Source organism: Monodon monoceros, unplaced genomic scaffold, assembly GCF_005190385.1.
Source record: "Monodon monoceros isolate NGI ecotype Baffin Bay Population unplaced genomic scaffold, NGI_Narwhal_1 Super_Scaffold_5, whole genome shotgun sequence".
Lineage (NCBI taxonomy): Eukaryota > Metazoa > Chordata > Mammalia > Artiodactyla > Monodontidae > Monodon > Monodon monoceros.
The window spans coordinates 22,531,161-22,544,753 of NW_021703782.1; the positions used below are offsets into that span (position 1 = coordinate 22,531,161).

The window sequence follows — 13,593 nt, forward strand, 5'->3', positions numbered from 1 at the left end:
AAGATGCTACAATTATGGGCTCAGTGTAATGATTTCAACAAATTTAGTACACAGACACCTCTTATAGCAGCGCTTCTCTAAAATTAGTGCACACACGGACACCCGGGGATCCTGATGGAATGCAGGGCTAGGGTGGGGCCACAGCTGTGGTCTGAGTGTGCCCCTAAAATTCACATGTTAAACCCCTAACCTCCAATGTGATGATATTTTGAGGTGGGCCTTTGGGAGGTGATTAGGGTTAGACAAGGTCATGAGGGTGGGCCCCCCCGGTGGGCCCCCCCAATGGGATTAGTGCCTTTATAAAAAGAGACATCAGAGCTCTCTCTTCACGGGAGGACACAGTGAGAAGCCAGCTGTCTGGAAGCAGGAAGACAGCCCCCACCAGCAACCAACCACACAGCACCTTGGTCTCGGACATCAGCCTCCAGAACTGTGAGAAATAACTGTCAGTGTATTTTGTTGTGGCGGCCAGAGCTGACCACAACAGCCAGGATGCTGCATTTCTCATTCTCCCCAGCCCATACTTATTGTTGTCAACAACCATACTGCTGCTGGTGGTCCAGGACAATACAAGGGTCTCCAGGTTGTAGGATAAAGATAGGAATCAATGAGTACTCACAGGGAAAGTACCGGTGGGTGACTTTAGTGGGACACATACATGTAGCACAGCATCAACAGTGGCTTTACCTCTGGATGATAGGATATTCCCGTTTTTTCCACAGTGAGCATGTTTTGCTATTGTAATACAGTGGCCAAAGGCACTTGTAGAAATAGCAAACAGCTCCATAGTTCTCTGATAGAAAGCTGGATATACACTGCCTGGAGAAAAATTAACTGTTAGGGATGTTATAATAGTAAAAAAAAAAAAAAATCTTCTGGTAACAATAATACCGTAAAGGACACATTACACTCCCAGCCTGAGCCACACCCTCGGGGAGGAGGCATGTGCCCCGCAGGGTTGGTGCAGCTGTGGGGTAGCCTCTGTCTGGGACCCCTCTCTCCCTTCAGGTGCCAAATGACCACACATGCAACCCTGTGCAGCTCCCAAGCCCATAGCAGCACGCTGCTCCAGCCCCTGGGGTCAGCATGCTGCTTGGGCTCCCTCATGGCAGCTAATGAGCATGTTTACCAGGAGGGACATATCTCTACTTTTTAAGAAGTCTGGTTGTGGTTAACACACACACGTGCACACATGGTTTGTGGACTTCACACCTGCAAGAGATGCCCACCCCCCCCATAAGAATGTGTGATTAAAAATACCATAATCAGATCTTAAATGTTTTCATCACAAAAAAGCAATGGTAACGATGTGATGTGATGAAGAGGGTAGCTAACACTATGATGCTGGGGAAAATACCATAATTAAGTGAATATACCATCTCTTGTTTTGGGAAGAAAACTGCAGTTTTACACTTTACTTCTGGGGCAAATAATGACCAGGTTAGCTCTATCAAATATGTCCTTAGTCAACCCACGGACCCCAATGACGCTGGGTCTCAGTCTCAGTGGAGAGAACTTGACTGATGGGGGGTTGGAGGGAGATCAAAGTGACTGTGCCATGGAGTCCCCAGCCCTGCTCTAATTAAGCCAACAATGTGGTCTCACCCTCAAGGACTCAGCTCTCATGTTCTGGGTTTAGCAGAGCAACCAGAGGCCTTCTTCACCTTTTGCCCAGCACTGCTCCACAGAGGGCCTCGTTAGGGAAACATGGGGATTCCTGCGCCCTACAAGGGACAGCTTTGCTCCAAATTCCCAGCTGAGGGACCCAGCAGGCCAAGTGGGTCAGCAAATGGGTACCAGGCTAAAGGTGGCTGCCTGGTATTTCACGATTCCAATTGTGTGGATCAGAATGCAGCTGGCCGTCTCCAGCAGGCCGGCCAGCGAGAGGAGAGGCTCAGGAGCTCATAACTGGCACAGCACACAGCCCTCTTGCTATCAGCAAAGATATACACTACTATATATAAAATAGATAACCAACAAGGACCTACTGTACAGCACAGGGAACTCTACTCAATATCTTGTAATAACCTATAATGGAAGAGAATGTTAAAAAAAAGAATATGTATAGTTATATATTGAATATATATGTATAACTGAATCGCTTTGTTGTACACCTGAAACGAACACAACATTGTAAATCAACTACATTTCAATAAAAATTAAAAAGAAAAAAGTTTATGTGTGAACTTTCATTTACCTGGATCAATCAGCATCTTTTAGAAGATGTGGAGGTTTGATCTTGAAGATGTGACTATGCAACCTTGAAATTTTCTTTTCTTTCTAAGATACTGTGATGCTATTAAAAGCAAGTGTAAGAAAAGAAAACAAAAAGAAGAAAAAAGTCCCAAGAAGACTCATAATTAAAAACTATCAAGAGTCATGTACCAAAATGTTCATTGCAGCTCTATTTACAATAGCCAGGACATGGAAGTAACCTAAGTGCCCATCAACAGATGAATGGATAAAGAAGATATCCATATATCTTCTTTATATATGTACAATGGAATATTACTCAGCCATAAAAAGGAACGAAACTGAGTTATTTGTAGTGAGGTGGATGGACCTAGAGACTGTTATACAGAGTGAAGTAAGTCAGAAAGAGAAAAACAAATACCATATGCTAACACACATATATGGAATCTAAAAAAAAACAAATGGTCAGAAGAACCTAGGGGCAAGACGGGAATAAAGATGCAGACCTACCAGAGAATGGACTTGAGGATACGAGGAGGGGGAAGGGTAAGCTGGGGCAAAGTGAGAGAGTAGCATGGGCATATATACACTAACGTAAAATAGATAGCTAGTGGGAAGCAGCCGCATAGCACAGGGAGATCAGCTCAGTGCTTTGTGACCACCTAGAGGGGTGGGACAGGGAGGGTGGGAGGGAGAGAGATGCAAGAGGGAAGAGATATGGGGACATATGTATATGTATAACTGATTCACTTTGTTATAAAGCAGAAACTAACACACCATTGTAAAGCAATTATACTCCAATAAAGATGTTAAAAAATAAAATAAAATAAAATAATAAAAAAAATTAAAACTATCCCCTTTGAAAAACTGAACAAAGTGTTTGAGAATGGTATTTCTCGAGTGCTTCACTTTCCTCGTAAGGGCACTTGGTTTGCCAGGAAAAGAAGGAAATCAGAGGGCTCCAGGTGGAAATAGGTTTGTTTATTAAAGCAAATGGATTCTGCAAACTTTAGTAATAAATATACTTGTGATAGCATATCATTAAAATAAAGGCATCTCCAGAAAATGTATCAATAAATATGCTATTTCACCTGAAGAGCCTGTATAAATACATGTTTTGCATAGATTTCCAATAGCTCAATGTGAACACACTTAAGCTCATGTGAAGAAAGCTATGATAAGAATAATAAAAATAACTACAAACAAGGCTACAGGGAGGGCATTCCCTGAGCAGTATTTTCTTTCCATCACAGCTGAGTGCTTCTGCTCTGAAAGAAACCACCAGCATTGAGAAAGGAAACAGAATGCTCCTCTTCTCTGTCATGTTCACGCTGCAGCAACAGGAGTGACACACACCTGCCCAGGTCCCCGGAGATCCCCCCAGCTCAACTGGAGAAATTCTGGAAGATGTCAGCTGCCTCCACCCAGTTCTGGAAGCAGGCCAGCCCCCGCTCCCGGATCTGCTTCCGCCCTTTGTCAGTGATGACGTCCCCGTTCGGTTTCACGATCACAAGCCTGGGGATGGCCATGATGTGGTACCTTGTCCTCAGCTCACTGTGGGAGAGAAGAGGGCGACCGAGGGTCAGCGTGGGACAGGCCAGGCCGCTGCACGTCTGCAGGGATCAGCGCCTCCCCAGTGCCAGCTGAGCCTGCAAAGCCTTAGAATCCAGCCTGCCCGGTGAGCCCTCCCACTGGGCTGAGGATTCCTTTGGGCTCTTTTCTTCTGCTGCTAGCTGGGTCCAAGACACTGCTGTCGCAGAGGAATGTCCGCAGTGATGGGACTGTTCTGCATCTGTGCTGCCCAATGTCACAGCCACAGCCACATGTGACTACGGAGCACTTGGAATCTGGCTGGTGAGCCTGAGGAACTGAATTTTGGGTTTTAATTAATTTTATTTATTTATTTATTGGCTGCCCTAAGCGGCTTGTGGGATCTTAGTTTCCTGACCAGGGATTGAACCCCGGGCCACGGAAGTGAAAGCACTGAGTCATAACCACTGGACTTCCAGGGAATTCCCTGTTTTAGTCAGTTTTAAATTTAAGTAGCCACATGTGGCTAGTGGCTGCCAAATTGCACAGTGCAATTTTAACCCCACAAATAACCCCATAAATTTGTATCCCTCCTACATCTCAGGAGGTTTAAATACATCAGGTACGTATAATAGCAAAAGTTAAAATTCCATGAGTTCTAGATAAATACAAAGACTTACTAGACTTTCTGCCTTACAGGTTCAAGGACACACTGATTAACATTATGGGTGAAGCATTTTACTGTCGCATGTAACCCCTTGAGTGACCATTTCACAAAATTATTTGTATTCATTTAAGGAAAGGAGCTTCTGCCTTCTTAGTTTTGCAAATCTCCCCATAACCTTCACAGGGATTAGTACCCTCAAGACAGGACAGCTGGGTGAAAATCCCTGCCCTGTTACCACAGCCAGCTTGCCAGGGCCTCACATTAACTGTAGTCTGACTTCCCTCATCAGTCGCCCTCAGGGCTGTAAAACTAAGTGGAAGGAAAAATGCACTTGAGACCCTCCTGTTACTAAATCTCCCCTGTGACGCCTCCATCAGGCCCTTCCTGCTGCTTTCCAGTATCCAAGGCCAAGACAAATCTTAATTCAAGTAGGAAAATAAACACAGTACCTACACCCAATGGAGAGAAAATATGCCTTGTTTTCAAACATCTATGAAATGGTGACAAAACCAGTCATGTTCTCGGTCATAAAGGGATCTTAATATATTTCAAATAATCGGTGATACACAGACCACTTAATGACATAATGGAATTGGAAACCAATAAGCAATAATTTTTGGAATCAGTTAAAAACTAAATAACCAAATATTATATATGAAATCATAATACCCATATACTATGGGTCCCAAGCTATAGATACAATTAGACACAGAGAGTTATGTCTTACACACTCTTATCCAAAACTAAAAGGCCTCTATATAGATGAGTTCTGCATTTCATTCAAGAAGCTAGAAAAACAATGATGAAGCAATTACAAGGAAAGTAGAAAGAAGGCAAAAGAAGATTGAGGACAGAAATCACTGGACAAGGAAATGAATCAACATGGGGTGAGCAACAAAGCCAAACCTGATTCTTAAGACTAAAAAACAGAGCAAAGCTCTACCAAGATTGGAAGGAAAAAGGGATGACACGGGGATATCAGGAACCAGGTGGGGCTTTGAGAAGCAAGAAGGAGGTTTGAAGACAGTTCATTGCTCCAGCTTCTTTTCAAAGAGTCACCCAGTGTGGGTCCTCAGATCCCCACCCTGGCAGCCTCTGCTTGGGGACAGCTGTAACCTTGGAACCATGTGGGAAAGACACATAACAACCCTCCTCCCCCGAAGTCATCTCCATCTCCTCTGGGCACTGCGTCCAGAGAGAATAGACCAAGCCTCAGAAAGGAAAGAGCCTTGTTGCTGGGCAGAATGAAGTGATAACTCTGAGAATTTTAACCATTTCGGGGAAATCTGAGAGCTCATTTCCTCCTCGCTCTGTGTGCAGTTGCAGCATTGGCTCCCTCCCTCCACCTAAAGCAGAACATCCTTATCCCTGGCACAACTGCTTCTGGGTTGCCATGGCAACTTCTGTCTCCAGTCTCTTTCCATCTCAGCCACCGGCAGACCATTACAGAACATATCTCTCTACTTGCTCCGAGCATCCATCAAACAAGTGCCCTGCAGGCGCCAAGCACTGAACAATGTCTGGTCTAACATTAGAGACTACAGAGACACGCCCCCCCCCCCGGGACACATACCCTTAGCACAGGGGTGGCACTGGCTCGAGCTATGGAGGGCATAGGACTCTGGGGCCAGACATGCTCCCCGTGTCCCCAGGGGCACAAAGGAGGAGCTACTAGGCAGAGAAGCAGAGGCTCCAGGGTTGGAGGATACAGCATGTGTGTGACCTGTGGAGGTGGAAAAGTGTGTGGAGTACTCTGGAACATCAGTTTTCCAGTCTGGCAGAACACAGGTGGAAAGGGAAGAAAACAAGGTGATCGTGGGTCAAATGCTGGAGGGGAATGTGCGAGACACGGACTGAGTGGGTCTCACATGCCAGACTGCAAGTGATAGAAATTCCTGCTGGCAAAGTCAGAAGCTGTTACTTGGCTCTTGGGCCCATAACAAAGGGAAGGAAGGCAGGACAGAACCTGGTCTTCGATGCTGTCCCCCCTCTCAGGCCTCTTGCCTACCCGCACACAGGCATCTGGGCGGGACCTGAGAGCCCACCCTTGGCCCGCGCTGCCCCTAGCTGTAGGGACGTCTCTAGGCCGGGTCTTGTATGCCGGCTGCACTGGACAGCCAAGATCCACGCGACCTTGAGGACAGGTGGGTGGCTCTAGGCATTCTCTTCCTGCAGGTGCATCTGCAGCAGTACCTCCAGCCACGCCTGGGGTAACCCCAGGCGGGAGGGGGTGTGTGTGGGTTCTGTGGTGATCTATCTCCTCCTGAGCTTCAGGCTGGTCAGCAGAAATCCAGTGGACAGCAGATGACGTGCTTTGGCCTCTGAGGGAAGACAGCCTGGGGTCCCTCACCATGACTGGTTGGTGATGACGGTTCTGGACCCATCTTCTCACAGCACCAAGCAGATGCCGTGCTCTGCACAAATTAAGAACTTCCGAAAAGGCCTCCTGGAGGCTTCCTACATTCTTTAGTTCTCCTTGGTAGCAGTTATTTCCATTTTTGCTCATGATCTGATTCCAAAATGCAGGCTGGGATGAACAGAATTTAGGGCCTAGCTCCAAGAATTTCCCACAGAATACCGCATTTCCTAACTTATAAATTGCAATGACAGGATTAACAAAGTTCAGTCTGGAAAGGGGGAGGCACAAGGAACTAAATTCCCCCCAAAGAAACACCCCCCTCCAGATTCCTCCAAGTTCAGGCTGGCCAGCCTGAGCTGGCAGAGTGCAGCTGCCTGTGCCCTGAACAGCTCAGCACCTGTAGTGGACTGAATGGGCCTTGACCAGATAAGGCTTCCCTCTGGGAAGCGGAAGGAGCACGGCAACCCCCCGCACCCCACTCCTAGCAAGGTTGTGCTGAGGCTCAGTGTCCCCTGGAGAGGAAGCCGTAGCCAAAAGGACAGGTTCCAGAGCCAGGAGTACCAGTCCTTGTTCCTCAAAACCGTGAAATGGGCAACAGACACAAAGTCCTGGTACACAACCAGCTGACAACGCTCTGAATTCGTGCATCAGCGCAGTCCTCATCCGTCCTGTGAGGCATCATTATACTCAGAGATTGAATACCTTACCTACTGTCACCCCACGAATAGGTCCCACAGCTGGGCTCTGCCCAGGGCCTGAGCTTATTACTAACACTGTCACTCTGTCAGTTTCAAAACTAAGTATGTTCTTTCAAAAGCTGTGTATAACTTGAACGCTAAGCAAATCAAAAACTTTACAACCACCACTAGATGTGAAGGTATATGAATCCTTCCGCCAAGTAAATCACGGGCATTTGGATTTATCATCGAAGACTTTCCTAATCCTGCTGTGAGTGAGGCCTCAGGAAGCAGGCACCGCCCCCCCCCCCCACCATCGAGGGCCTGGGCCTCACTTCTTCCTCGGCATCACCAAAAGCATGTGCTGGGGGAAAATAACTCCTCCAGGGAACTTTCCAAAGTTAGCTTCCATTTTTAATTGTCCAGAAGGAAAACCATCTCAGAATAATTAATTTGGCGGGGGGGGAGGAAATGCCACAACTGAATATTAATCCCCAGAGAAATGCAACACATGCTGCTATAAAACAAAACTCTGAAATTCACCTCCATATTTGTTAAGGGACGGTGGTGTAATGTACTTTGTGAAGAGCAATAAACCTACATGTGGACTCTTACACCAGAGGAGACCCCCAACATGCCAGACAATCGGTGCCTGTGCTCCATTCCTCTCTGCAAATCCTCCACAAAGTCCTCCCCCTCCCCCCCCCCCCCCCCTCCCCCCCCTCCCCCATCTTCCCTCTTTTTTTTTTTGTGGTATGCAGGCCTCTCACTGTTGTGGCCTCTCCCGTTGCATAGCACAGGCTCCAGACGCGCAGGCTCAGCGGCCATGGCTCACGGGCCCAGCCTCTCCGCAGCAAGTGGGATCTTCCCGGACCGGGGCACGAACCCGTGTCCCCTGCATCGGCAGGCGGACTCGCACCCACTGCACCACCAGGGAAGCCCCTCTTTTTTTTTTTTAATTTAATTTATTTATTTTGGGCTGCTGGGTCTTCATTGCTGCGTGTGGGCTTTCTCTAGTTGTGGCAAGTGGAAGCTACTCTTTGTTGTGTTGCAGGCTTCTTATTGTGGTGGTTTGTCTTGTTGCAGAGCACGGGCTCTAGGCGTGTGGGCTTCAGTAGTTGTGGTACATGGGCTCAGTAGTTGTGGCTCATGGGCTCTAGAGCACAGGCTCAGTAGTTGTGGCACACGGGCTTAGATACTCCGCGGCATGTGGGATCTTCCCGGACCAGGGCTCGAACCCATGTCCCCTGCATTGGCAGGTGGATTCTTAACCACTGCGCCACCAGGGAAGCCCCCACATCCTTCCTTTTCCTCCTCCTTCTTCCCCCTCCCAGGTCCTACCACCTCTCCCCACTTCTCCCTCCTCCTCTCCATGGAGCTCATTGACCACAGCCAATAGAGCACTAGGGTCAATTTCCAGTTTGCTCACAAACTCTGAAATCCAGCGGAGCTGAGGTTCCCTGCCATGTTACATCTTTTCTAAAGCAAGAGTGGGGCAAGATCCCTTCAGAGAGCAAGGATTTTTGTCACCTCTGACACGTCTCCTCAAGAGTCCAGGAACCTGCTTCTTTCTACAGTTATAGGAGCAGGAGACGTCTTAATGAAATTTCAGTCACTGCCAGTAAAAATGAAACTGCAACGTGGCCTGGCACTAAGTTCCTCCAGCCCTTGAGTCCTCGGCCTCAAGTAGTACGGCCCCCAGTCCCGTACTACCGGCCCACAGCAGTCAACCCATGGTCTCCAGTTCTGACCTGAGTAGCCTTTCTGGGTCTCCCTCTTCCGCTCTCCAGATAAGGGGCGGTATCTTCCTGTGCTGTAGGATGGGGCATCCCCGGGCTGTGATTTACCAGAGCGGGCTTCCTGGACAGCAGCATCAGCATCACCAGAACTCCTTATAAATTCAGATTCCCGGAGCCTCAGACCCACTGAGTCAGAGGCTAGAGGAGGCCACTGCCCATGCTCACCAAGCGCCCATGGTGATGCAGATGCTCCCTGTCAGCCAACCCCTAGAGCCTCCCTGGGAAGCCGAAGCAGAGACTACGATGTAGCTGAGAGAGGCTCGAACGGGTTGGGGTGGGGATGGGGTTATCAAAGAGCTCCCGATAGCTGGGAGAAGCACAGGGATGAGGGATTGGGATGGGGGTTGGGGGGCGCGCCTAACAGCTCCCAGAACTCCCAAGCCGTCCCCACTCACTGCCGGTAGGGGTCGTGGAAGGGCAGCGCCAGCCAGGCGCCGTGCAGCTCCCGCCTGAAGTCCAGCATCTCCTGAGCGCTGCCGTCGGCGGACACGAAGACCACCTCGAAGGGCGCGGACGGCCGCGCCTGGTCCACTAGCTCCGCGTAGAAGTCGCAGATCAGCGGCGTGAAATCGCGGCTGGGCGCGCACCGGCCCGTGGCGAAGTACAGAGCCACCACCTTGTTCTGCAGCGCCGCCTCGGCCTCCACCCACGTGCCGTCTTAGGTCACCAGGCGCCGCCCGCCTAGCACGTCCACCATGGCCGGGAGCCTGGACAGCTGCGGCGGGAGGACACCTGCCGGGAGACGCGGGGAGGTGAGCCGGAGCGCGCGGACATCTGCGGGAAAACGAGGCGTAGGAGGGACGGCAGTGAGCGCAGGTGGCTGATCACCTGAAGGCGGACGGTCACCTGAGGTCATCGTCCACCTGCAGCCAGCCGAAGGGACCGGCTAGGTCCCTTAGCACAGCCGGGCACCCGGACCTCGGCACGGGCCTGAGTCTCGGCCTCCGGCAGGAGTAAGAGCGTCCGTACTGGGGAGAGGGGTGTACACTCACAGACAGCCGCGACCCCAGACGCAGCGGCCGCAGCAGCGGCACACACAGCACCCGCCTCCAGGAAGCCGAGGGGCCCCGCCCCCGCCCCTCCGGCCCCCGCGTCCCGCCCCAAAGCCCTCCTCTGCAGCCCCCTTCACCTCCCACCCACCTGCGCAGCTCTCGGTCGTGCGCGGCAAGCCTTCTCCGCGCTCCCGGCGACGCACTCTTCCCCCTCTCCCATGCCCTCCCCCTCCGCTCCTCCCCTGAGCCCCGCCTGTCGCACCCTCGCCCCAGGTCCCGCTGGCGCTCGCCCCACCCCGCGATCGGTCGCTCCCCGCCTGCCCCAGGGGTCCCGGCGACCTGCGCGGGAGGGTAAATGCCGTTCCACCTTTAGTGGGTAGGGACCCGGCGTTGGGGACACCCTGTTCTTTCCTGGGGTTTGTCCCGAAATACTGCGCTCGGACTGGGAGGGTCCCTGCAAGAAACTGGAGGCGGTTCTTAAAGAATGTTTTATTCCGAGAACCAGAGTATTACTGTGCCCGGCACTGGGATTCAACAGCGAGCAAAATAGTTTCAACTCCCTGCGCGGAATGGGTGAGGCACTCGCGCGGGGCGAGTGAATTCAAGGGAGAATTCAAGGGAGTTAGCGCCAAAAAACTCAGTGATCAAGATAAATAGTATTCTGATGCAATATTTTAAGTTTTCAAAATTAATGCAAAAAAAAAAAAGTGGTGAACAAAACATCAGATATGTGAGTAAGGACAGGATCCCACCCTGCCCTTGGACGTCGACCGCGCTCCTCTCGCCCTGAGTCCCGGCCCGCGCCCTGCCTCGCGGAGTTTATATTCCCGTGGGGACAAGAGAAAAGCAAAGGTGAATGAGGAAAATAGAGTGCGTGCGATGGAGAGAGAAGGGAAGGGAAGCGGCGCGAAATGAATGAGCGACGGTGAAGGAGGGGTCGCGGGCAGAAGAGACGCGAGCTCCCTCCCAGCCGCTCGCTGTTCCCAGTTCTCTGCGCCACCCTCCCCCAACCCCGCTTCCCAGTGAAATGGGACGAAAATGCGCAGACACTGTTCGCTACTAGCCAGGGTTAAGGGAAATTCTGTCGCAGGACTGATGCTGTTCCATGAAGCGCGCTGCCAAAGCCTTGATTCACTGTCCTCTTGGAAGACTCAGGGGAATTTACAGGCGCATCGGAGGAAAAACAAATTTTTTTTTGAGAGGAACTAGGAGAACTATAAATCTTGCATATAGAGGTGCCTGACTTTTCTTAAAACTCAGAACTAAGATGAATGTAGCTAAACTCTAAATATCATGAAAACTATTTTGTGATGTTTGGCGTTTCTTCTTTTATCACCACAGTGAGCAAAGTAGAGAACATTCATTTTAGTAACGGTGCCACCGCCCACCAAGAAATTCCCAATTATTCGTATAAATACTGTGTGCCCTCAGAGTGCTGGGGGAGGGGTGGATGTCCCTTTCTGAGAGAACAGCCCACTCAGGTAGCATGGTGAAGTGGGGACAGCTCTCCAGGAAAGAGGGATCCTGGGGAGAACAGTGCACCAGCACCCCTCCTCACCTAGGGACCCTCCTCCTGTGGCTGCTCTGAGTGTGTGTGTGTGTGCGCGCGCGTGTGTGTAAGCAGGGGACCCTGCTCTCAAGAGCCTTCCTCATGAGGGACACAGGCACAGCTCAGCTCATCCTCCAGTTCTGCGTCTAATGGGTGCTCTCAACCAGTCTAGGAAGGGACTTCCCAGGACCCTTCCTGAAGCATGATCTTGTGTCATTCGCTACTGACCCCATCCCACTGGCTGGTCTTTAAGGTGGAAGGGGGCTGCAGGTGCCATGGAAGGAAGCCCAGGACCCTCTCCTTGCCTCTTCTGGAACCAAGTCTCCTACACATGTTCCTCCACGGAGCACAGGAGCAACCACAAATGGAGTCCTGGAAACTAGATTAGGTGACTCCTAACCCCAGCTGGGCTGTGCCACATCAGTTCATACCCAACTTCCTTCCAGGGCATCAAAGAGTGCCTGGATTGCTAGCATCTGCTAATCAGCCTTATGTGTCCTGGATAGTCTCCACGGAGCCAGGCAGCATTCTTACTGCTGATGCTTGAGAGCAGCCCCGTGAGGGCTTCCTCACACCTGCCCTCCCTCCCCAGCCCCATCTCCCTGACCCCTGCCACTATAAAAATAGTTTGCTACTTACATACTCTACCCTATCATCCATTTCCCACCTGAATTTAAGGGCAATCTTTTCTGCATTTTCTCCTGTCTGATAGCTTCGGTTCTGTTAAAGACACTCCTTGACGGAACTTTAGACAGGCTCCTCTGAACCCTCTTCTCTACTAGGCCTCATCCTTCTGATAGGGATAGAGTAGGATAATCAAATAGCTAGTTTAAAAACTAGGATTTAAAAACTAGGGATTATAGATAGAGAGGGAAATTTAGGGGGCTTTGGGAGAACATTGTAAATTAATGATCACTCAAGAAAGCAATCAGAAAATCGTGAAACAAAGCAGGCTTGCTTAATAATGAAACTAACAACAAAACTATACATCAAGTCAATGAGGCCTGCATCCTGCTGGTTGAGGTTAGTAAATTAAGACCCCTAGGACATGCTCCTCTGTGTGCACTAAAATGTAGGGGAAAGGTGACATACCAAAGTAGAAGACCCTCATTATACTGAAACCTGAGATGATTTACCATATTTTAGCATATGTTACCACCCTTCTGCTGATTCGAATAGCACGGTGACAGTCCTGGTTTGACTATGTAGAGACCAAAAAACTCCCCCGCCCAATGTAGAGAAGGAGCTGATTATGGAAGTTTGAGGTATACTCAAGAAACAGGAATAACGTGGTCTTCTCCCCCTCCCTACTTTTCCTTTGATTATAAAAGTATAGCCCGCTAAGTTCTCTGGGCAGAGCCCTCTTGCCTGCCCGCTTGTATCCTTCACAAGCGTCCTATACAAATAAATCACTTCTTATCTATCACTTTGCCTCTCACTGAATTCTTTCCATGCTAACACATAAACTGAGCTCCACTAAGCCCTGAGACGTGTTCTGTGGTTTCACTCGGGGCCCATCCTCAGCCTGCCTCAGCAGTCTTAGCAAAGAATCCTGCTAAGTCATCCCTCACCCGTGAACTGACCACTCTAGCCTGCCTTCAGCAAGACTCCTAAGTAGGTTTAGCAAGAATACCTCACCCTTGATGTCTCCTCTCAGTAATTTTCCATTCGACGATGCCTCAACCCCCCTTTCTTGGCCATAAATCCCCACTTGTCCTTGCCTTTGGAATTGAGTTTAACTCTTTCCCCTATTGCAGTAGTATTGAATAAAATCTTAGTTGCCTTTAACTAGTGTCTGGCTCTATTTCTTTTGGAACAGTTATCAAC

The 13,593-nt window shown here is 49.9% G+C and overlaps 1 protein-coding gene across 1 annotated transcript; it reads right to left on the reverse strand.

Moving 5' to 3' along the window:
- Window positions 1-3,578: 3,578 nt before the first annotated feature.
- Window positions 3,579-9,922, reverse strand: NXNL2 (nucleoredoxin like 2). The gene is given in 2 exon segments (XM_029201550.1): window positions 3,579-3,747; window positions 9,621-9,922. Coding segments are annotated over 2 exon segments (471 nt in total).
- Between the last annotated feature and the right edge of the window lie 3,671 nt (window positions 9,923-13,593).